The sequence below is a fragment of the Bison bison genome, unplaced genomic scaffold (assembly GCF_000754665.1).
Source record: "Bison bison bison isolate TAMUID 2011002044 unplaced genomic scaffold, Bison_UMD1.0 scf7180017864276, whole genome shotgun sequence".
In the NCBI taxonomy this organism is placed as follows: Eukaryota; Metazoa; Chordata; class Mammalia; order Artiodactyla; family Bovidae; genus Bison; species Bison bison.
The window spans coordinates 641,416-663,672 of record NW_011494848.1 but is presented as its reverse complement, the minus strand read 5'-3'; the positions used below and the strand labels follow the sequence as shown (position 1 = coordinate 663,672).

Genomic DNA, 22,257 nt, shown 5'->3' with positions numbered 1-22,257 from the left:
GGCTGGATGGCATCACTGACTCAATGGACGTGAGTCTGAGTGAACTCCGGGAGTTGGTGATGGACAGGGAGGCCTGGTGTGCTGTGATTCATGGGGTCGCAAAGTTGGACACGACTGAGCAACTGATCTGATCTGATCTGATCTGAATCCCCCAAAACTAGCACACAACAGGACTCGATAAATGTTAGTTGAATGACTGAGGCGTGAGGCAATCATGACTCATGAAGGGCTACAGGTGGGAGTAGGGAAAAGCCAGTTATAGAGGAGAGAGAAAGAAAGACTGGGGATTGACATTGTGGTAGGAGGTGAGGGTATGAAGATCTCTGAAGGATTTGAGATGGTAAAAGTGTTTAACAGGAGGAGTTTATCAGGTTAGTCCACGTAAGGAGACCAGGGGAATGTTAGCTTCAGCAAGAACAGTCACCCTGGGAACCCACGACAGATCAGGAAACAAAATTGAGTTTCTGCAGAGCTGCCTCAAAACAGAAACTGGGTGACTCTGCCTTTTTACATTATAGGCAGAGAGGTATTTGGAATAGTGATAGTGCATTAAGCCACTGGGTTGAGGACTAAAGCTGCAGTCTAGAAGTGAATCTTATCTGCTGTTTAAAGATAACTAAGGCAGTTTTGAGGCAATGTGTTTCCTTTCAGGAATGATGCAAGATATGAAACAGAAGTGTGAAAGTGTTCAGTGCTGTGTTACCTACATCAAACCAGTCAAGTATATTTGGTTGATAGGAAAATCAAAATGAAATAACATGCTAATGTCCTTCTAACTATACTGTGTGCGTATACAGTAATAGTCATGCACATGCCTGTGTATAATTTTTATATTGAAACTAGTTATTCATAAATATTATGATGGGTCTTCACTCAAGAAAGCAGAGGGGTATTCTCTTACAAATCCAAAGAATTAGTTATATAAATTTCTGATCTGATAGACTTCAGTGTATTTTCTTCTTGAGGCATGACCACTCTCCAAAGGAAAAGTGAGAAGAATAGAAAGGTGTGTGTAATATTGGAATGAGTTCTTAAACTTCCTATAAGTCATGGTTAAAATATACTGTGAAGGGGAAGACAATCAGGGTCATTAAAGGAAAGCTGTATAGAAAGTCATGCTTAATTGCCTTGTTTACATGTTGTTATCTGTCTAAAAGCCATAAATATTATGAACATAGCACTATGCTAAAGAATAGTGGCAGAATCTAAAGGTGATACTTTCTGTCCTCATTGATTATATGATATTGGCAGGAAGAAAAGACACAGTTTAAGGTGGTCTTTATGGAAGCACTGAGTTGTATGGTGTACATTTCATTTGTGAATTGACAGGACAGTTTTAAAGTATGAGAATTATGTAAAAAAGAAGGCAGTGGCACCCCACTCCAGTACTCTTGCCTGGAAAATCCCATGGACAGAGGAGCCTGGTAGGCTGCAGTCCGTGGGGTCGATAGGAGTTGGACATGACTGAGTGACTTCCCTTTCACTTTTCACTTTCATGCCTTGGAGAAGGAAATGGCAACCCATTCTAGTGTTCTTGCCTGGAGAATCCCAGGGACGGGGGAGCCTGGTGGGCTGCCGTCTCAGGGGTCGCACAGAGTCGGACACGACTGAAGCGACTTAGCAGCAGTAGCAGTAGCGTCTTTAAAACTGGACATTGCCATAATCAGAATAGGAGTACTTGGAAGAAAAATTTCAACTGCTTCAGAGGTTTTTTAAAATCTATGTACTGTATCGTAGTTTTCATTTAGTATCTTTCAGTTAAAGAAGCGTTTATACTAGTATGTCTTAAGTTGGTGTGTTCTTTCCTCACAGTAACCTGAATCCAATCCTGAATACTAACTAGTTTTCAGGGTGGCTTAAGTTAGGTGACCAGATAGGTTATTCTGTGGTCTGGTTTGCCAGTTACTTCTTCTCATATATTAGGATAAATAGAATTAGCCTTCTCTCTGTAGAGATTAAAATGTTTTTATGTGTTTTTCATTCAAAAAGCAGATTATATGTTTTCTATATTTAGACTAAATTTTGACTTTGTATTCTCAGATTCCTCCACAGGTTTAAGTGACATTTCTCCATCTACAAGCTTGCCACCCTTGGTTGAAGGCCAGCTACGCTGCTTTCTGAAACTTTCTGTTAATAAAGTCATATGGAAGATTGCAAAGCCTCCTGCTTGTATACTTGTCCGGGTGAGATGGTGGGGAGAAACATCAGAAGGAACCCTCTTTTGTCCCAGAGATGCATTGCAGACTGAACCAAAAGCTGTGAGAACAACTACACGTTATGCTATTCGCTGTGGTCCAAAGCAGTTTACCTCTTATCTAACAGGTATGTTTTTGTCTTGTCATTTCATCAGCAGGCATAATAAGAAGCATGTAGCTATGTCGTTAGGAGTAGGTATTATTATGCTCCTAGTAGCTGTGACACTGTTAGTTATTAAGGATTCAGAGATGTTATAATTGCCACTATTATTTAGAGTATACTATGTGCTGCCAGTTGATACATATTATTTCTAATCTTTAATAACCCTGAGGTGAAGTGAAGTGAAGTCACTCAGTCGTGTCTGACTCTTTGTGACCCCATGGACTGTAGTCTACCAGGCTCCATCCATGAGATTTTCCAGGCAAGAATACTGGAGTGGGTTGGTTGCCAGTTCCTTCTCCAGAGGCTCTTCCCGACCCAGGGATCGAACCTGCGTCTCTTGCGTTGCAGGCAGACGCTTTACCATCTGAGCCACCAGGGAAGCCCCAATAACCCTGAAAGATAGATATTTTCTCTATTTTGTAGACAATGAGACCAAAGTTCAGAGAGATGACGTGAATATGCTATATAAGGTTCTATAGTTGATAAATGGCAAAACTAGAATTTGAACCCACTTCTCTCTGACACCAAGACTCATTCACTTGTCACTACATTGTACTTCTTTAAGTAATATAACTATAATGTCTACTGTGGAACTTCCATTATACTCAAGGAAAAAATTTACTAATAATAAGGATATAAAATTTACTAATAAAAAATTTAGTAATAATAGAAGATAATATATGCTAAATACCAATTGAGTGTTAGTGAGTTAGTAGTACAGGTTTTCAGAGAAGGGAGGATCCCTCTACTGGGAACCAAGAGCCAAAATTTCATTTCTGTTCAAGGACAGCATTCTGAATATACTGTGTTATTTCTCTGTTCAAGTCAAACTTTCATATAAACGTTTTAGATGGTGGACTTATCAAATCAATTCAAGTCAGTAAAAAGCATTGGGCTAAGAATACAAGAAAGCCAGAGGTGAATTAAAGATTAACTTCTGCTTAAGTTTACATTCTTTCCAGAAGAAATTTTTGAAGACATCAAAATATAAAGAAAAAAAATTCGGTTATTCAAAAAATATGTATAGAATACTTAGCTTGCCTCAGACATTGTGCTTAGGTGCTGTGGAGATTACAAAAATGAATCAAAAGATTTAATCCAAATGGTATCTAATTCTAACTAAATTCACAGAGAAGTTTAGTTATGTTATTAGGTAGATAGTGATAAGAGCTTTTAAAAGATACCCATGGAGAAGGAAATGGCAACCCACTCCAGTGTTCTTGCCTGGAGAATCCCAGGGACGGGGGAGCCTGGTGGGCTGCTGTCTATGGGGTCGCACAGAGTCGGGCACAACTGAAGTGACGCAGCAGCAGCAGCATAGATATCTGATTAAGAAAATTAATGAGACATAGGTGATCCTGGCTGTTAGTAAATAAACAACAAATGTTGATAGATTTCTCATATTCTATACATGCATGTTATTTTATACTCTACAAAGCACTTTTACACTGTTAGTTCACAGAATTTCCAGGTAACGTACATGATTAGATAAGTCAGGGACTGTGATATGTTAAGTAATTTGCCTAAAGTCATATAACAACCATTAAGCAACTGCCATATAAAAGGATTCTGTGCTATGTGTTTTATTTACAATACTACCATTCCTCACAGCCATGAGGATTGGGAGGAAAGTATTGTGATGCCTATTTTATAGACAGCTGTGGCTTTCACAGAAATAGTCTGTGAATATCAGAGCCACAACACAGTCACAGATCTTGTAATTGTAATCCAGTGCTCTTTTCACTACAGCATTCAACAGATGGTGAAAATAAATCATTTTCTCAACTTTGGTAAGAAAATATTCAGAAGTTACACTGTTCTGAAATAATCTCAAATTGCATATGCATGCATTGTATTTGTCCTGCTATAAATTGGGACCATGAAGGTGTTAAGTCAAAGCAACCAATTGAAGAATCCAGTTAAGGAGTTTATTTCCATTCCTTTTGGTTCTAAGTGCTCTCAGCATTTCAGTCCTCCAGATATTATTGAGGAATAAGTAATAAAATACTCCTGAGAAGCAGGGACCAGCTGCTGCATCTATATAAGAGCAGCCCTTTGTCCAGTTCAAAACTAGATATGATGAGAATTTAAAAACTGAGAATTGTTACTTTTTTATTTCAAAACTAAAGCCTGAATCCTTGCCAAATATGTAAAGAAATAAAATACTCTGTTAAAGGTATTTTCCTTATCAAATAGTTGATATGCTAACTATTTCTGTATAATTTTTTTCCCTCCATTTGAGATATTTGTCATTGCTTTTCCTAAAACTTAGTTTTTTTTGATCTTGGGTTTACTCTTTCCCACCCCCTGAATGATATGATAAAAAATAGTTTATTTGAAAATAAAGTGATTTTATTTTTAAGTAAAAACATTTGGTAATGTGTACTCCTCTGCCCATTTCCAAAAAAAAAAAAAAGTAAATGAAAAATGTCTGCTGATGTTGTAATTGTTTTTGATTAGATATGGCTGTGCTGGTGCTGGAAGTAATCACCAAACTTGAACATCTTCCAGTTGGTAGAGTTCAGATCAGTGGACTAGCCCAGCTTTCTCCAACCCATCACATCGATGGATTTTTTACCATTGTTTCACCAACATCTAAGAAACTTGGAGAACTCCAGGTAAAAATATCATAATTGTCTGCTACATAGAGTAAAACTTCAGGGGCACAAATATTTGAGTCTGTCTGTAGAATTGGAAGGTACGTGACTCCCAAATACCGTGCAAATACCCACTCCATGCCTTTGTTCTTACCCAATGACTGTTTTGTACTTATTTCCCACTTATCCATATCCTCTCAGTTCTTTGCTGCCCATCTCAAGTTCCAGGAATCCTTCACAGCTCCTCCTGCATTCATTCTTCTCTGTGCTCTCTATTAATTTTATAACATGAATTACATAATCATTGTTCAGTTATAATCTTACATAGTCTCCAAAATCATATATCTGTAGTTTCCTTTTAATTTCCTTTCCTTTTAGTTTATAGATTCCTTGAGAAACAGGACAGTATTTTCTACTTTCTTTGTTTTTCCCACAGCTCCTAAGGTAGTGCCAAGCAGTAGTAGCTTGTTTGACTCATTTAAGTGGTATCTTTGATGTTCATTCATTGATTCTGCCTACATTTTTTTTTTGATAGTCTGTTATATGCCATTAACTTAGGATACGGAGATAAGAGATCGTCCTTTCAGTTAGTTTTCCAAAGTCAGGTAGGCTGAAATAGAAGACAGTAACAAATAGAACACAGTGTGATACATATATAGTAAATATACATACTGGATAGTGGGAAAGAACATAGAAGGGTCCCTTTCTGAGGGAGACTCTGGGAGTTCTTCCTGGAGAACTCTGAATATTCAAATCCTTGAGAAATTTGGTGAGTTTAATACTTTGTCAAATATATTCTAAAATATGGATAGAAATTTAAGCAGATATTTAAGAAAGCAGTTCAAAAAAGAAGAAAAAAAAACATATAACATTACCAGATTTAAGAACTTGTTATAAAACCACAAGCACATAATTGTGTCAAAGGAAGAGAATAAAATCCAGAAATAGATTTAACTAAATGAAAGAACTTGGGCTTCCCTGGTGGCTCAGTGGTAAAAAATCTGCCTACAATGAAGGAGCCTCAGAAGACTCAGGTTCGATCTCTGGGTCAGGAAGATTCCCCTGGAGGGAGGGTATGGCAAGCCACTCTAGTATTCTTGCCTGGAGAATCCCATGGATAGAGGAGCCTGGTGGGCTACAGTTTGTAGGATCACAAAGAGTTAGACACGACTGAAAAAACTGATTTTGCATGCATGCAAGTGAAAGAACTTAGCATTTTCTATACTCTTTATCATATTTTTATTTATAATATTATTGAAAGATAGTGACACCTTATAGTGGTAACTTTGTGGTAAAATGAGACTGGATTACTCCTGCTTTTCTCTTATGGTACAAAATTGCATCAGACCAGCAAAAACAGTTTGGCATTGTGTTTCAAGAGCCATAAAAATGATCATACATCATTTACCTGAATAATTCTACCGCTGGGGACTTATATTAAGGAAATACCATAAAAATAGGGGAAAGTAATATACTTAGGACTGGTTATGGAAATGCACGTCTAATATTGAAAAAATTCAAACAATTTCATTGGACAATATTAAAACCAAAGTCTATTAGTGGAATATTTTGTTTCCATACAAGATAAGATTATGTAGTTATGACTGTATAGCAACATCGAAAAATTATTTTAGATTGATAACAAAGAGAATTGAAAGTGTACTCACATATATGTGTATGATCAGCGACTAGGGGGAAAAAAACAAGGGAAAATAAAAACAGTTGAAATAGAGAATTCTAGGTTGGTTCTTTTCCTATTTTTTAAAAGATTTATTCATTTATTTTTGAGTGTGCTGGGTCTTCATTCGGAGAAGGCAATGGCACCCCACTCCAGTACTCTTGCCTGGAAAATCCCATGGATGGAGGAGCCTGGTAGGCTGCAGTCCATGGGGTCGCTAAGAGTCGGACACGACTGAGCGACTTCACTTTCACTTTTCACTTTCATGCATTGGAGAAGGATTCTTGCCTGGAGAATCCCAGGGACGGGGGAGCCTGGTGGGCTGCCGTCTATGGGGTCGCACAGAGTCGGAAACGACTGAAGTGACTTAGCAGCAGGGTCTTCATTGCTGCACGCAGGCTTTCTCTAGTTGGAGCGAGCGGGGCTACTCTCTAGTCGTGGTGCCCATGCTCCTCACCATGCGGTGGCTTCTCTTGTTGAAGAGAACTTCTCTTGCTGAAGTGGGCTTTTGGTACACGGGCTTCAGTAGTTGCAGCAGTTGTGTGTCAGGGGCTCTAGACCACTGGCTTGGTAGTTGTGGGCACAGATCCAGTTGCCCTGTGGCATGTAGAATCTTCCTAGACCAGAGATTGAACCCATGTCTCCTGCATTTCCAGGTAGATTCTCAACCACTGGGCCACCAGGGAAGTCCTCTTTTCCTATTAAAAAAAATTAGATATAATGCACATGCTATAAAATTCACCCTTTTAAAGTATACAATTCTGTAATTTTTAGTATAGTCATAAGAACGTGCAACCATCGTGATTATCTAATTCCAGAACATTTTTATCACCCCAAAAAGAAACAGTGTACCCATTAGTAGTCATTCCCCTTTTTACTTTCTCCATCTCCTGGCAATCACTGATCTACTTTTTGTCTCCATAAATTACCTATTCTCTGTATTTCGTGTAAATGATGTAATATGTGGCCTTTTGTATCCGGCTTCTTTGACTTAATGTAATGTTTTAAAGGTTCATCTATGTTGTAGCATGAACCAGTACTTTATTCCTTATTGTAGCTAAATAATATTCTATTGTATGGATATATCACATGTTGTTTATCCATTCTTCAGTTGATGGACATTTGGATTGTTTCAACTTTCTGACTTTTATGAATAATGCTGCTATGAACATTTGCATACAGGTTTTTTGTGAACAGATACTTTCAGTTCCTTTGTATATACCTTGGTATAGAATTGTGATCATGTGGTAGCTATTTAAACTTTGAGGAACTGCTGGCCTGTTTTCTAAAGCGTTGGATCATTTTTTTCCTCTTATTTGAATGTCAGCTGATAAAATAATACTATATGTTTTTTATTTAAATATCATTGGATTTGTTGGAGAATTGTTTTTATAGACTTGGAGACAGGTCAGATTTTGAAAGATTATAGAATAAGTAAATGAATAGTAATTACAGTGAAGAAGTAGAAATAACAGAGATTTCTATTTTCCAGAGAGAGGTAGTGTAACCTAATGGATATAGCATCAGACTTGGACATGGAAAAATTGGTTGGTGTTCATTTGTACTCTCTGAGTTTCGGTATCCTATTTTGTAAAATGAAGATAATAACTTTTACCTTATAACCTTGTTGCAGGGATTAAGTGATACAAAAAAAAATATGGAAGCACTTAACATGGTGCTCAGGCATATGAGAGGCACATATAAAATTTACTTGAATGGTAGAGGAAAAGATTGATGGTGCTAGAATTGAGAAATTTGTTGATACTTTAGAAGAGGAATTGGCACACTTTGCCTAGTGGTCTGAATCTGGCTTTCTAACTGAAAGTTTTCTTATATTTTTAAAGGGTCATTTTAAAAAAGATTGTTCAATACAGCTGAAAATATTTACCCTCTGCCCCTTTACAGAATGAGTTTGCTGGCCCTTTGTAGAGAGTAAGAGACCTGATTTGTAGACCAAGAGAAAAGCAAGTGAAGAAAGATACAGAAAATAAAAGAGGGTAATTGAGCAAGGTTAATTATCTAGAAAAGGTCAGTTTTCATTCCAGTCCCAAAGGCAATTTCAAAGAATATTCAAACATACAGTTGTACTCATTTCACACCCTAGCAAAGTAATGCTCAAAATCCTTCAAGCTAGGTTTCAATAGTATGTGAACTTATAACTTCCAGATATACAAGCTGGATTTAGAAAAGGCAGAGGAACCAGTGGTCGAATTGCCAACATCCATTGGATCACAAAACTAGAAAATTCCAGAAAAACATCTACTTCTGCTTCATTGACTACTGTAAAGCCTTTGACTATGTAGATCACAACAAACTGTGGAAAATTCTTAAAGAGATGGGAATACCAGACCACCTTACCTGCCTCCTGCAAAACCTGTATGTAGGTCAAGAAGCAACAATTAGAACCAGACATGGAACAATGGACTGGTTCCAAATTGGGAAAGAAGTACATCAAGGCTGTATAAAGAAATACATCAAGGCTGTATATTGTCACTCTGCTTATTTAACTTATATGCAGAGTACATCATGCAAAATGCTGGGCTGGATGAAGCGCAAGCTGGAATCAAGATTGCTGGGAGAAGCATCAATAACCTTAGATATGCAGATAATACCACCCTAATGGCAGAAAGTGAAGAGGAATTAAAGAGCCTCTTGATGAAGGTGAAAGAGGAGAGTGAAAAGGCTGACTTAAAACTCAACATTGAAAAAACTAAGATCATGGCATCCAGTTCCATCACTTCATGGTAAATAGAAGGGGAAACAATGGAAACAGTGACAGACTTTATTTTCTTGGGCTCCAAATTTACTGTGGATGGTGATTGTAGCCATGTAGCTCACTCCTTGGAAGAAAATCAATGACAAATCTAGACATCATATTAAAAAGCTGAGACATTACTTTGCCTACAAAGGTCCATATAGTCAAAGCTAGTTTTTCCAGTAGTCATGTATAGCTGTGAGAGCTGGACAATAAATAAGGCTGAGCACCGAAGAATGGATGCTTTCGAACTGTGGTGTTGGAGAAGACTCTTGAGAGTCCCCTGGACATCATGGAGATCAAACCAGTCAATTCTAAAGGAATTCAGCCCTGAATGTTCATTGGAAAGACCAATGCTGATGCTGAAGCTGAAGTTTCAATACTTTGGCCACCTGATGTGAAGAGCTGACTCATTGGAAAAGACTCTGATGCTGCAAAAGATTGAGGGCAGGAGAAGAAGGGGATGACAGAGGATGAGATAGTGGGATGGCATCACGGACTCAATAGACATGAGTTTGAGCACAAGCTCCAGGAGTTGGTGATGGACAGGGAAGTTTGGCATGCTGCAGTTATGGGATCACAAAGAGCTGGATGCGACTAAACTGAACTGACCGAAATACAAAAGTGAATTTGCAAAAGAATATCTTAGATGTATAAGATATTAAAAACAGTGAATATTCGTTGGCTCCTCAACCAAGAGGGATTAACATTTCTTAACATTTCTTAAAATATAAATAGGGGGAAAAAGAGATATTAACTGGAATAAGCCAGGTTTGAGAGTCATCCATATTATTCTATGTATCAGTACATCTCTTTTACCGAGTTGTGTTCCATTGTATGAATATTACACAATTTTTATCCATTTGCCTTAGATAAAACAAGGGAGATATCTTTGCCTTGTTCATGGGAGGAAGCATTTGGTCTTTTCACTATTAAATATGTTAGATGCAAATTTTTCATAGATGCCCTTTATCATTGAGAAAGTCCAAGTTTTCTGATGATTTGATCATAAATGAGTATTGTATTTTATCAAACTCAATCGTTGCTAGAGGTTAAAGGTGAGAAGGTATGACTACAAAGGGAGTATTTTAGGGGTGATGCAGGTGTTCCATGTCTTAAATATGATGGTGGTCACTTGCATCTAAACATAGTTTGGCCTTTCTTGTTGGCTCAGCAGTAAAGAATCCACCTGCCAATGCAGGAGACACTGGTTCTGTCCCTGGGTCAGGAAGATCCCCTGGAGAAGGAAATGGCAACCCACTCCAGTATTCTTGCCTGGGAAATCTACTCCAGCTAATTTTTGCCACATTGGAATGGGAACCCAGGATTGTTGAAACTTCTAATTTTTTGAGAGAAGCCAAAAATTCAAATTTTTACCTAAAATCTGTTTTTTTAATCACTGTTAAATAATTTTAAAATCTTAACAAATGCTATATTGACCAGCATAAGTCTGAAAAATAGATATACTAGTTTGCTCTCTCTAATACTGATATGTTGTAAATGTAGAAGATGACTGTGGGCAGCCTAGTGCTAAAGAGAGCGTTGAGTCGTTGAGAGAACACTGAATTCTGTTCTTAAGGATATTTTATTACAGATGTGTGAATCATGTGGTATATTCAAGGTATTTGTGGATGGCATGGAATTTAGAAGAGATGTGATATATGGCAGTAGAATGATGGTCTGGCAATGGCACCATAAAGGAATAAGTCAACCTCCCTGTCCTAGCTAGTAAAAGAAGTAGTTTCCTTTGGGGAAACTTTGGGGGAAATGAGGACACTTTAAGAAAGAGATGTTCAGTTAAAGTGTGAAGTGATGAGGTAGTTCGTATCCAATAGACAATCTGCAGAGTTCAGTGAAAGGGTTGTCAAAGGAATGAGCACCAGGGTGAACTTTGACTGGGGTAGAGCATAACTGCTGTGGACTGAAACGAGGATCTGCGAAATGAACACAGGAGTGTATTGGGTACACTGTATGGAAACAGAGGTTAGGAGTGGAGACTGCTTGGACTGGTAGGAATTGCTGGAACAGTATTCTGTTTTAAACTTGCAAAACTTGACTCATGCTTTTTTGTCTGTCTGGAATGTTTTACCTCAGTCCCCACTTGACTTTATTGCTCACTCATATTTAAGGTTCTGAACTCGAGTATTTACTTTTCAGTCCTGGAAGCCATCTCTGGCCCTTCTTCCTCACCTCTTCCCCAAGCCCAGACCCCTCTTTCGTGTTCCTGCAGCACCCAGTTCACATACTTATTCTTAAAACACATCATTTTATATTAAAACTACTTCTTATTAAATTTCCCTACAAGATGGCTTCCCTGGTGGCTCAGATGGTAAAGAATCTGCTTGCAATGCAGGAGACCCAGGTTTAATCCCTGAGTTGGAAAGATCCCCTGGAGAAGGTAATGGCAGCCCACTCCAGTACCCTTGCCTGGAGAATTCCATGGACGGAGGAGCCTGGTGGGCTGTAGTCCATGGGGTGGCAAAGAGTCGGACACTACTGAGCAGCTAACCCTCTGACTTTCACAAGATACTCTGATCCTGTGGGTCAGATTCCATGTTTTATTATCTCTTTGCCCCAGGCAAGTAGCACAGAACTTGGCACTGAACTGATCTCAAAAAATACTTGTTAATTGAACAAAGGAGCTAGACCAACACCTGTATTTTCATTGTAAAGTAGGTGTGGCAGGTACCTGGACTTGCTTTTTTTCCCCCTCACTGGTAATAGAGACCTTTGAGTTGTTTTGTAACTAGTTCAAATTTTTTAAGGAAAAAGCAAAACTATGACCAGCCAGTAGGTCATTGTTAACGCCAGGGACTCTATCTTTGTTCTCAGTGTCTCCTTTGTTTTTAGAATACAGTGGCAGTCTTTTGGCAAGTGATGCATAGTAGGGGACAATTTTCTGACACATTTGGGCAGCCAGGATTTTATGTGATCCTCTTAGAGCAGTGACTGCTTGAAGTATTTATCCCACTGCATTCTGGTCATTTGTAGAAAATCTTGATGAATAGATTTAAAGGACTTTGTGCTACCTGGTTCATGAACAGAGTTCTCATCAAGACCCAGATGTGTTTATTGAGTCTCTGTCTTGACAATTTCTCCACACAAATTACTCCATTGACTTCTTAAAATGTTTGACTTCAATCTTTCATTTTTGCCTTAGGCCGTTTATCATCATGTAACTCTCTTCGGATCCTTTAACAATTCCTTCTGCTCTCTATGTCATTGTAGCCTAACTTTCAACACTGCTCTGCTTTTCTTTGGGAGTACATTATTCAGTTTCTTCTCTAAAGTTTTGCTTTAGGCTCTGTTTTACTTTTTACTCCCCCATTAGACTTTGTTTAGCTTTTCAGAGAACTGGAGAGTTTTTCAGTAGAGTGCCTGAATTCAATGGAGTGAAATGATGAAGGAAACTTCAAGAAAACTAAAACTTTACATCTTGCTATTCCTTCCTCTTCACCCTGCCTCCTCCCCAGCATAGAACTAGGGCCTTATTTTTCTCAAATGACTAACAATAAGGATGCAACAAGTTGTTTTTTTATTTGTCAGACCATTAGTCATTATTATGCATACTTGATGTGTGCACTAAGTGTGTGCTTATGCTGATTAGTCTACAGAAAAATGAATAAGACAGTCCATGCCTTCGAGAAATTAAAAATCTAATTAGGATAACAAATAAACTGAAAGTACAAATACCTCCTTTAAGCATCTGCTTTTTTTTAATCTTCAAATTAGGATAATATACTTTCCTGACAGAATTATATCATCACATCAGCTTCTCTATGTGAGGAATGTAGCACAGTTTCTGGCCTCTTACAGTATTTAATAAATGGAGGTTATATGAATGGATAGATACAGAGTAAGTTGAAAAATGGAAAACGGAGTGGCCATAACATCTCTGCCTAGACACAAAAAAGTTTTCATAGAGGAAGTAATACTGGAGGAAATCTGCATATAGAGGCATAAAGGAATGAAATATAAGGTAAATTTAGAAAACTCTTAAGTAATTAGTAAATCTAGGAGAGAAAAATGGGGGAGGAGAGCACAGTGAGAAATGAGGCTTCTGATGTAGGCAGGAATTTGAACTTGATCCTATAAGAAATGGTGGTCATTAATTTATATTAAACAGTTTAAAAATTAATCAGTGCTAAAAAATAAAATTTCTAATACATTGCATGTCTCTTTCAGGTCTCACTTGCCCTGGAGCCTTTGTCAGAAATTTATGACAGCTACAATCCTCTTCCTACCACTAACATGACAGAAAATGTGCTTTTATCTGAGCGGGGTTTCAGAGAATATTCTGAAGCAAGCAATACTAAATTTCTGGTCCCATCAAGGATCCCTACTACCAAAATTGATGAAAAAGATTTAGCAGCTAATAGCAGTAGGTCAACCCCGCCAAGGTAATTACCACACCTAATACCAATCAGTCTGTCAGCTAACTCCCACTGAATGCATAATTTTTGTCTTTCATTTGAGGTTGCTTAAAAGACTAAAGGTAGTCTTTTCACCAAATAAGTATTAAGTACTCACTGTTTCCTGGTGCTGGGCATAGAAATTAATAAGAGGCAATTCCTGTTTTGAAGATGGCTCATAATCTAGTGAGGAGGCCAATACACGGATAAATAAGTATGTCTAAGTCATATAGAGATGCTATGATAGACGTGCAATGAGGGAAAGAGGGAAAAGGCAGTGTTTTATGAAAGGGAATGAAGGAAGAAAGATAGATTTTGATTTTAAATAATTATCAGGCATTTGCTTTGTGTCATGCTCAGCACTGAGCTCTTTGTTTCATTGTCTCACTTTAGCCACAGCCATACCATAGGTAAAACATCTATTATTTATTTCATTTGGGAGATGAAAACAGATTTACAAAGTCTGAGCTACACTGCTATACACCACTTATCCCCTTTCTGTCTCCGATGAAGTATAATGTTACCATAATGGTTAATATACTGCTGACGTTCTCCTTTATTTTAAAACAGGGGGAAAGACCACTTGTACTTTGCAGAGAACTCTGATACAATAAAGGACTCTTTCTGTGGACTCCAGCACCATCTTAATTCAGGACAGAGTTTAGAGTCTGTGACTCTGAAAGGCAAAGCCCCATGGAAGCAGATGTCCCTTCTCAACAGTTCTGAATTCCAACCTCAAATTAGCACAGTTGCCAAGAGTCACAGTGACTCATGCATTCTTTCTTCAAACAACCGCCCTACCAAGGACCTTCTTTCAGGTATGAATATATTTGTGAACTGAGACTAAGCTATATTTATTGGGACTCTGCTCGTTAAGCAACGTACAAAGAGAAGCAAGACTTCTGTTTGAACTAAATAGGCAAATAAAAGTGAGTAATCTTACTAGAGTCTAGAATCTAACCATTGAAGGGCAGCTCTATTAAACCACTGAATTACTTCTGAATAATTATTGGGTGCTTATAATTTTAAGTTTAGAGAAAGCCATTTAAAGTGAACCTGAGTATGCAAGAAAAGTCTTTATCACAGAAAAATATTAGTCCTTGTTTTTCCCCAGATAATTCAAAGGGAATAAGAATTTTGTCTCCTCATCAGAATTTACTTATACCATTGTGCAGAGGCTAGTACTAAATCTGTTTCATATTCTGAAAATTGTTGGTTTCACTGGGAACATTCATTGCACAAAAACTGCTAATCTTAAGCCTGGGAGTTAAATATGATTGACAACCAAACAGAAATAGAAAGGAGTAGGTATACCTGTGTAAGAACTTAGTCTGAAATTTTAAAAGAAAATAGCATCTGGATCGGATCACCTCATGTTGGAGAGCAGTATTTTAAAAGCAATTTTGGTACCTTGTGTTGCACTGCAGTGGTCAGCCATATATCTCTGTGACATCAACAGCATGACATGAATTTGTTGCCATCCTCACAAGTAAAATTTCCAAAGTAGAATATCTATGACAATAGTAGAAAAATATTTTAAATTAAAACTGCTTGGGTACATAATTTACATTAATAAGGATTTTTTTAAATAAAGAAAAACATTGTGTTCATAATTTTTCAACTAAAGTGTCTGTGATCTCCTATTTTTAAAAATATACCCCTATTATAATATTTTATACTTTAATGCAACCTTAGGCTACACTAACGAAGAAAACTGTCCCACTATACTCAGCACTTGTCATCTCACACCTGGAATATTTTGTATAAACCTGGGAACCAGACTTTGAGAACCAGGCTTTCATTAAGCAGTTATTTATTCAGCGCTTATTAAATGCCTGACACTCTTGTAGGTGTGAGGAATACAGCAATTTATTTTTTTTTTAAAGGCCTAAAATCTTACCCTATGGATCTTCTATTCTAGATGGGAACAGATGATAAACTAGGTAAGTATGTAGAGTTAGATGGTGATAATGGCAGTTGTAAAAAATGAAGCAGGGAAAAAGAGGGAATGCTGTTTTATGCATCTTGGCAAAGGAAGGCCCTTTTAAGAAGTTAATATTAAAGATCTATAGAAGAGTTCCTTCTATGGAGAGTATCTAGACAAGAGTACTGATTTCACATACTAGCATGGTAAGGCTCGAAATCCTTCAAGCTAGGCTTTAGCAGTACATGAACCAAGAACTTCCAGATGTACAAGCTGGTTTTAGAAAAGGCAGAGGAACCAGAGATCAAATTGCCAAGATCCGTTGGATCATCAAAAAAGCGAGAGAGTTCCAGAAAAGCATTTACTACTGCTTTATTGACTATGCCAAAGCCTTTGACTGTGTGGATCACAACAAACTGTAGAAAATTCTTAAAGAGATGGGAATACCAGACCACCCACCTGCCTCCTGAGAAATCTGTGTGTAGGTCAAGAAGCAACAGTTAGAACTGGACATGGAACAGCGGACTGGTTCCAAATTGGGAAAGGAGTGTTTCAAGGCTGTATCTTGTCACCCTGCTTATTTAACTTCTATGCAGAGTACATCATGAGAAACGCTGGGCTGGATGAAGCACAAGCTGGAATCAAGATTGCCAGGGGAAATGTCAATAACCTTAGATACGCAGATGAAACCATCCTAATGGCAGAAAGCAAAGAGGAACCTAAGAGCCTCTTGATGAAGGTCAAAGAGGAGAGTGAAAAAGCTGCCTTAAAACTCAACATTCAAAAAACTAAGATCATGGCTTCTGGTCCTGTCACTTCATGGCAAATAGATGGGGAAAAAATGGACAGTGAGAGACTATTTTCTTGTGCTCCAAAATCACTGTGGACAGTGACTGCAGCCATAAAATTAAAAGACACTTGATCCTTGGAAGAAAAGCTATAACAAACCTAGAGAGAGTATTAATTAGCAGAGACATTACTTTGCCGACAAAGGTCTATCTACTCAAAGCTATGGTTTTTCCAGTAGTCATGTACAGCTGTGAGAGTTGGACCATAAAGAAGGCTGAACACTGAAGAATGGATGCTTTCAAACTGTGGTGCTGGAGAAGACTCTTGAGTGCCCCTTAGGTAACAGAGAGGTCAAACCAGTCAATCCTAAAGGAAATCAGTCTGGAATATTCATTGGAAGGACTGATGCTGAAGCTGAAGCTCCAATAGTTTGGCTACTTGATGCAAAGAGCTGATTCATTGGAAAAGACCCTGATACTGGGAAAGATTGAGGGCAGGAGGAGAAGGGGGCAACAGAGGATGAGGTAGTAAGATGGCATCACTAACGCGATGGACATGGGTTTGAGCAGACTCCAGAAGATAGTGAAGGACAAGGAGCCTGGTGTGCTGCAGTCCACAGGGTCCCAAAGAGTTGGACATGACCGACTGAACAACAACAACCTAGACTGGGGAAGGAACCACCACGAGATATTTAGCCTTAAGAAAACAGCTAAACAGCTACCATTTATTGAGTATTCGTTATTGCTAGCTACTATGCCAGGTGCCTTATACATATAAACTTAACAAAAACCGAGTGAAGTTGGGATTGTTCGGTTCAGTTGCTCAGTCGTGCCTGACTCCTTGCGACCCCATGGACTGCAGCAAGCCAGGCCTCCCTATCCATCACCAACTCCTGGAGCTTACTCAGACTCATGTCCATTAAATCAGTGATGCCATCCAACCATCTCATCCTCTGTCGTTCCCTTCTATTCCCACCTTCAATTTTTCCCAGCATCAGGGTCTTTTCAAATGAGTCAGTTCTTCACATCAGGTGGCCAAAGTATTGGCATTTCAGCTTCAACATCAGTCCTTCCAATGAATATTCAGGACCAATTTCCTTTAGGATGGACTGGTTGGATCTCCTTGCAGCCCAAGGGACTCTCAAGAGTCTTCTCTAACACCATAGTTCAAAAACATCAATTCTTCAGCACTCAGCTTTCTTTATAGTCCAACTCTCACATCCATACATGACCACTGGAAAATCCATAGCCTTGACTAGATGGACCTTTGTTGGCAAAGTAATGTCTCTGCTTTTGAATATGCTGTCTAGGTTGGTCATAACTTTTCTTCCAAGGAGTAAGCATCTTTTAATCAGATTGTTATCCCTTTTAATGGAATTGTTATCCCTATTTTAAAATGAAGACACGGACTCACAATTAGGGAGTTTCTGTTCTATCAAGGGGGACAGCTGCTGCTTGGCTCCAGTTCATTGTTATCTTAGACTCTAAGGCAGAGTCCTTTGCTTCAGTCCTGTTGTACGTTCATTATTTTCTTAGACCTGCTTTAAAAAAAAAAAAAAATCAAGAACTCTGCTGGCCAACTGTTCAAGCCAAACAAAGTGTGCCAGGTGCAACCCATGGGCTGCCAATGTGCAAATCTCTTCCATTAGGGTTACTAGAATCATTGGGTTTAAACATAAAACATGACAGATTGTGACTAAGTCTGAGGTAATAGTCCAGTATTCCTACCTGTGAAAAAATGGGAAAGGATAGCTTCAAGAGAGTGAATTCTTTATCACTGATAATGGTCAGGTGTGGGCTGGATAACTTTGTGATGGAACTCTTACAGATGAGATTAAATCGCCAAGTAGACATTTATCTTTAAGATCCCTTCCAACCACAAGACTGTGGAGAATGAAGATTTAAGTGGACCACTTTAGTAAGTAGGTCTAGAGCTAAGGTCATGGAGGATTATAATACATAAACTTAACCACCTTCCTGGTCTTTATTAAAATGACCTTATGAAAGGGGATACAGAGCTAAATTAGTCATCAGACTAGTATTTATGAAACACTAACTATACATCCTACTTATAAGAGTTGGGATTTAGATAGCAAGGAGTAGGAAAAAAAAACAGAAGCTTTATACCTCCCTGTTTAGCAAGGGCTGTGCCCCTGACATGTAAGAAATAAACAAGGGAAACATTTGTCCTAAACTCACTTAAGTGCCTTTCCTCTGTGTTCAGAAAATGATTACTGAGTTGAGGTTCAGGAAGATCCTATGACAGCTTTCTTAGTGTGGGAACCAGCTTCCTCTTAGGAAGAGGAGATAAGGTGTTTTTGTTGCCATGCCTTAGACTTTAGAGAAACTTTTCTAAGAGTGCTTGTTTCAAGGAAGAAACCACTTGAAAGCCAATCAAAGGACTGTCCTTGCTCAGATTTGTTCACTTGTTGCCATCAGTGTTTATTTCTTTTTTAAAATCTGCTGTTGGAAAGAATCTTCAGTGCCTGTTCTTATTCAGATGTTAATAACTAATTAAGTCACTCTTAAAATATTACCATTCCAGGGAATATTTTATTTAGCAAAAAATGCAATTCAACAGATAGCTTTTGAGTGCCTATTTTGTGTCAGCCATTGTTTTGAGTTTGGGGTTACAGTGAGAAATGAGTCCCTGACCTTAATGAATTCATTCTAGTAAGAGAAATAGATTCTAAAGCAGATATGGTATAATTATATATGATATATACAACAGTGGAAGTATTTATTAAAACATTTAATGAGTGCATATAGTATAATCATGTGTGATATATTACAACAGTGGAAGTATTTATTAAAACATTTAATCAGGGAGGGAAATGGGAAGAAGGTTCAAGAGGGAGGGGACATATGTATACCTATGGCAGATTCATGTTGAGGTTTGACAGAAAACAACAAAATTCTGTAAAGCAGTTATCCTTCAATTAAAAAAATGAATGAAGTGAAAGTCGCTCAGTCATGTCCAACTCTTTGTAACCCCATGGACTATACAGTCCATGGAATTCTCTAGGCCAGAATACTGGAGTGGGTAGCCTTTTCCTTCCCAGGGGATCTTCCCAACTCAGGGATTGAACCCAGGTCTCCTGCATTGCAGGCGGTTTCTTTACTAGCTGAGCCACAAGGGAAGCCAAAGAAAATTTTTTTTAATCAAATTCCTGATACATACCAGGCAAAAAGGATACAGAGACTAACAAAAGCCAGTCCATCACCTCAAAGTTGATTGGGTGAGATAAACAATTTTAATACTGCATGATAATTCTTTGATGGAATGGAATACCTAGAACTTTGAGAGTACAAAGGAAATATTGTGTTTAAGGAATTAAAAATAGTTGTGTATGATTAGATCATAAAGTACCAAGACTGTTGTCTCTGGACAATAGTCTGTGTCAGTTTTCCGTGTCAGTAGAAAAACTATTTTTCTACATGGCCCTAAAGTCAAATGAAGTTTATTGTTGACACTTCTTTTCATTAACTACTTTATTCATAAAGCATTTATTGAGTGTCCCTACCTCATTGCTGCTGCTGCTGCTAAGTCTCTTCAGTCGTGTCCGACTCTGTGCGACCCCAGAGACGGCAGCCCCTACCTCATTAAAGATCTTTAAACCATATCAAATTAAGCCAAGTATTAACTGGAAACTAAAACAAGGAGGACTTCATGTCATATATCAAGCTTCATTTTCTTTTTTTTAATTAATTTGTTTTAATTGGAGACTAATTACAATATTGTGGTGGTTTTTGCCATACATTGACATGAATAAGCCATGGGTGTACATGTGTCCCCCCACCCCACCCCGAACCCCACTCCCACTTCCCTCCCATCCCATCCCTGCACTGGCTTTGAGTGCCTTGTTTCATGCATCAAACTTGGACTGGTCATCTGTTTCACATATGGTAATATACATGTTTCAGTGCTGTTCTTTCAAATCATCCTGCCCTCGCCTTCTCCCAGAATCCAAAAGTCTGTTCTTTATATCTGTGTCTCTTTTGTTCTCTTGCATACAGGGTTGTCGTTAACATCTTTCTAAATTCCATGTATATGCATTAGTATACTGTATTGGTGTTTTTCTTTCTGACTTACTTCATTCTGTATAATAGGCTCCAGTTTCATTCACCTCTTTAGAACTGACTTAAATGCATTCTTTTTAATAGCTGAGTAATATTCCATTGTGTATATGTACCACAACTTTCTTATCCATTCATCTGCCAGTGGACATTTAGGTTGCTTCCATGTCCTGGCTATTGTAAACAGTGCTGAAGTGAATATTGGGGTACACGTGTCTCTTTCAATTTCTGGTTTCCTCCGTGTGTGTTTGCCCAGCAGTGGGATTGCTGGGTCATAAGGCAGTTCTATTTCCAGTTTTTAAGGAACCTCCACACTGTTCTCCATAGCAGCTGTACTAGTTTGCATTCCCACCAACGGTGTAAGAGAGTTCCCTTTTTCCACACCCTCTCCAGCATTTATTATTGTTTGTAGACTTTCTGATGCAGCCATTCTGACCAGCGTGAAATGGTATTTCATTGTGGTTTTGATTTGCATTTCTCTGATAATGAGTGATGTTGAGCATCTTTTCACGTGTTTGTTAGCCATCTGTATGTGTTTGGAGAAATGTCTGTTTAATTCTTTGGCGCATTTTTTGATTGGGTCATTTGTTTTTCTGGTATTGAGCTGCTTGTATATTTTGAAGATTAATTCTTTGTCAGTTGTTTCATTGCTATCATTTTCTCCCATTCTGAAGGCTGTCTTTTCACCTTGCTTATAGTTTCCTTCATTGTGCAAAAGCTTTTGAGTTTAATTAAGTCCCATTTGTTTATTTTTGCTTTTATTTCCATTACTCTGGGAGGTGGGTCATAGAGGAGTCTGCTGTGATTTATATCAGAGTATTCTGCCTATGTTTTCCTCTAGGAGTTTTATAGTTTCTGGTCTTACATTTAGATCTTTAACCCATTTTGAGTTTATTTTTGTGTATGGTGTTAGAAAGTGTTGTATTGTAGTTTCATTCTTTTACAAGTGGTTGACCAGTTTTCCCAGCACCACTTGTTAAAGAGATTGTCTTTCCTCCATTGTATATTTTTGCCTCCTTTGTCAAAGATAAGGTGTCCTTAGGTGCGTAGATTCATCTCTGGGCTTTCTATTTTGTTCCATTGATCTATATTTCTGTCTTTGTATAGAAAGCTTCTATAACCAGATTTTCAGTGCTAGCAGATCATGTTTTCTTCATCCTTTCTCATTGAATAAACAAGATAACTATTTTCTGGCTGAATCCCAAAGAGGTTTTTTTAAAAAATAAAAATGCATACAGTGATTTCTGAATGGAATATTGTATAGCCATTATTTATATAGAAAAAAAGTTAATGCATATTGTTAAGTGAAAAGGCAGTTATAAAACAGTATACATAATATGCCATTTTTGCAAAAGAAAAAATTTATATATATATGTATACATACACATACCTGTACAGGGATATGTATGCATAGATTAAAAACTATACAGAATATATCAAAATGTAAATCAGTATTCATGGGTAGTACCATTAATGGGAATATTAATTTTCTATTGTTATGTAACAAGTTACCACAAACTTAATGTCTTAAAAATAATACCCATTTAGTAGTCACAGTTCTATGGATCTGAAGTCCAACAAAGTATGGTTGGGTTTTCTGCTTAGGTCATCTTAGGCTAAAATCAAGTTGTCAGCCCAGCTAAATTATCATCGGAAAGCTCGGGTGGG

The 22,257-nt window shown here is 37.9% G+C and overlaps 1 protein-coding gene across 3 annotated transcripts in view; it reads left to right on the top strand.

The window, feature by feature from the left end:
• The window catches only part of C2CD3 (C2 calcium-dependent domain containing 3), a 128,615-nt gene that overhangs the window by 1,671 nt on the left and 104,687 nt on the right, over positions 1 to 22,257 (top strand). Inside the window, exons 2-5 of one of the 3 annotated variants that reach the window (XM_010848851.1) lie at positions 2,041 to 2,322; positions 4,819 to 4,976; positions 13,574 to 13,788; positions 14,371 to 14,618. In XM_010848851.1, the coding sequence (XP_010847153.1) occupies positions 2,041 to 2,322; positions 4,819 to 4,976; positions 13,574 to 13,788; positions 14,371 to 14,618 (903 nt within the window). The other 2 variants (XM_010848852.1, XM_010848853.1) reach the window with 2 other exon arrangements.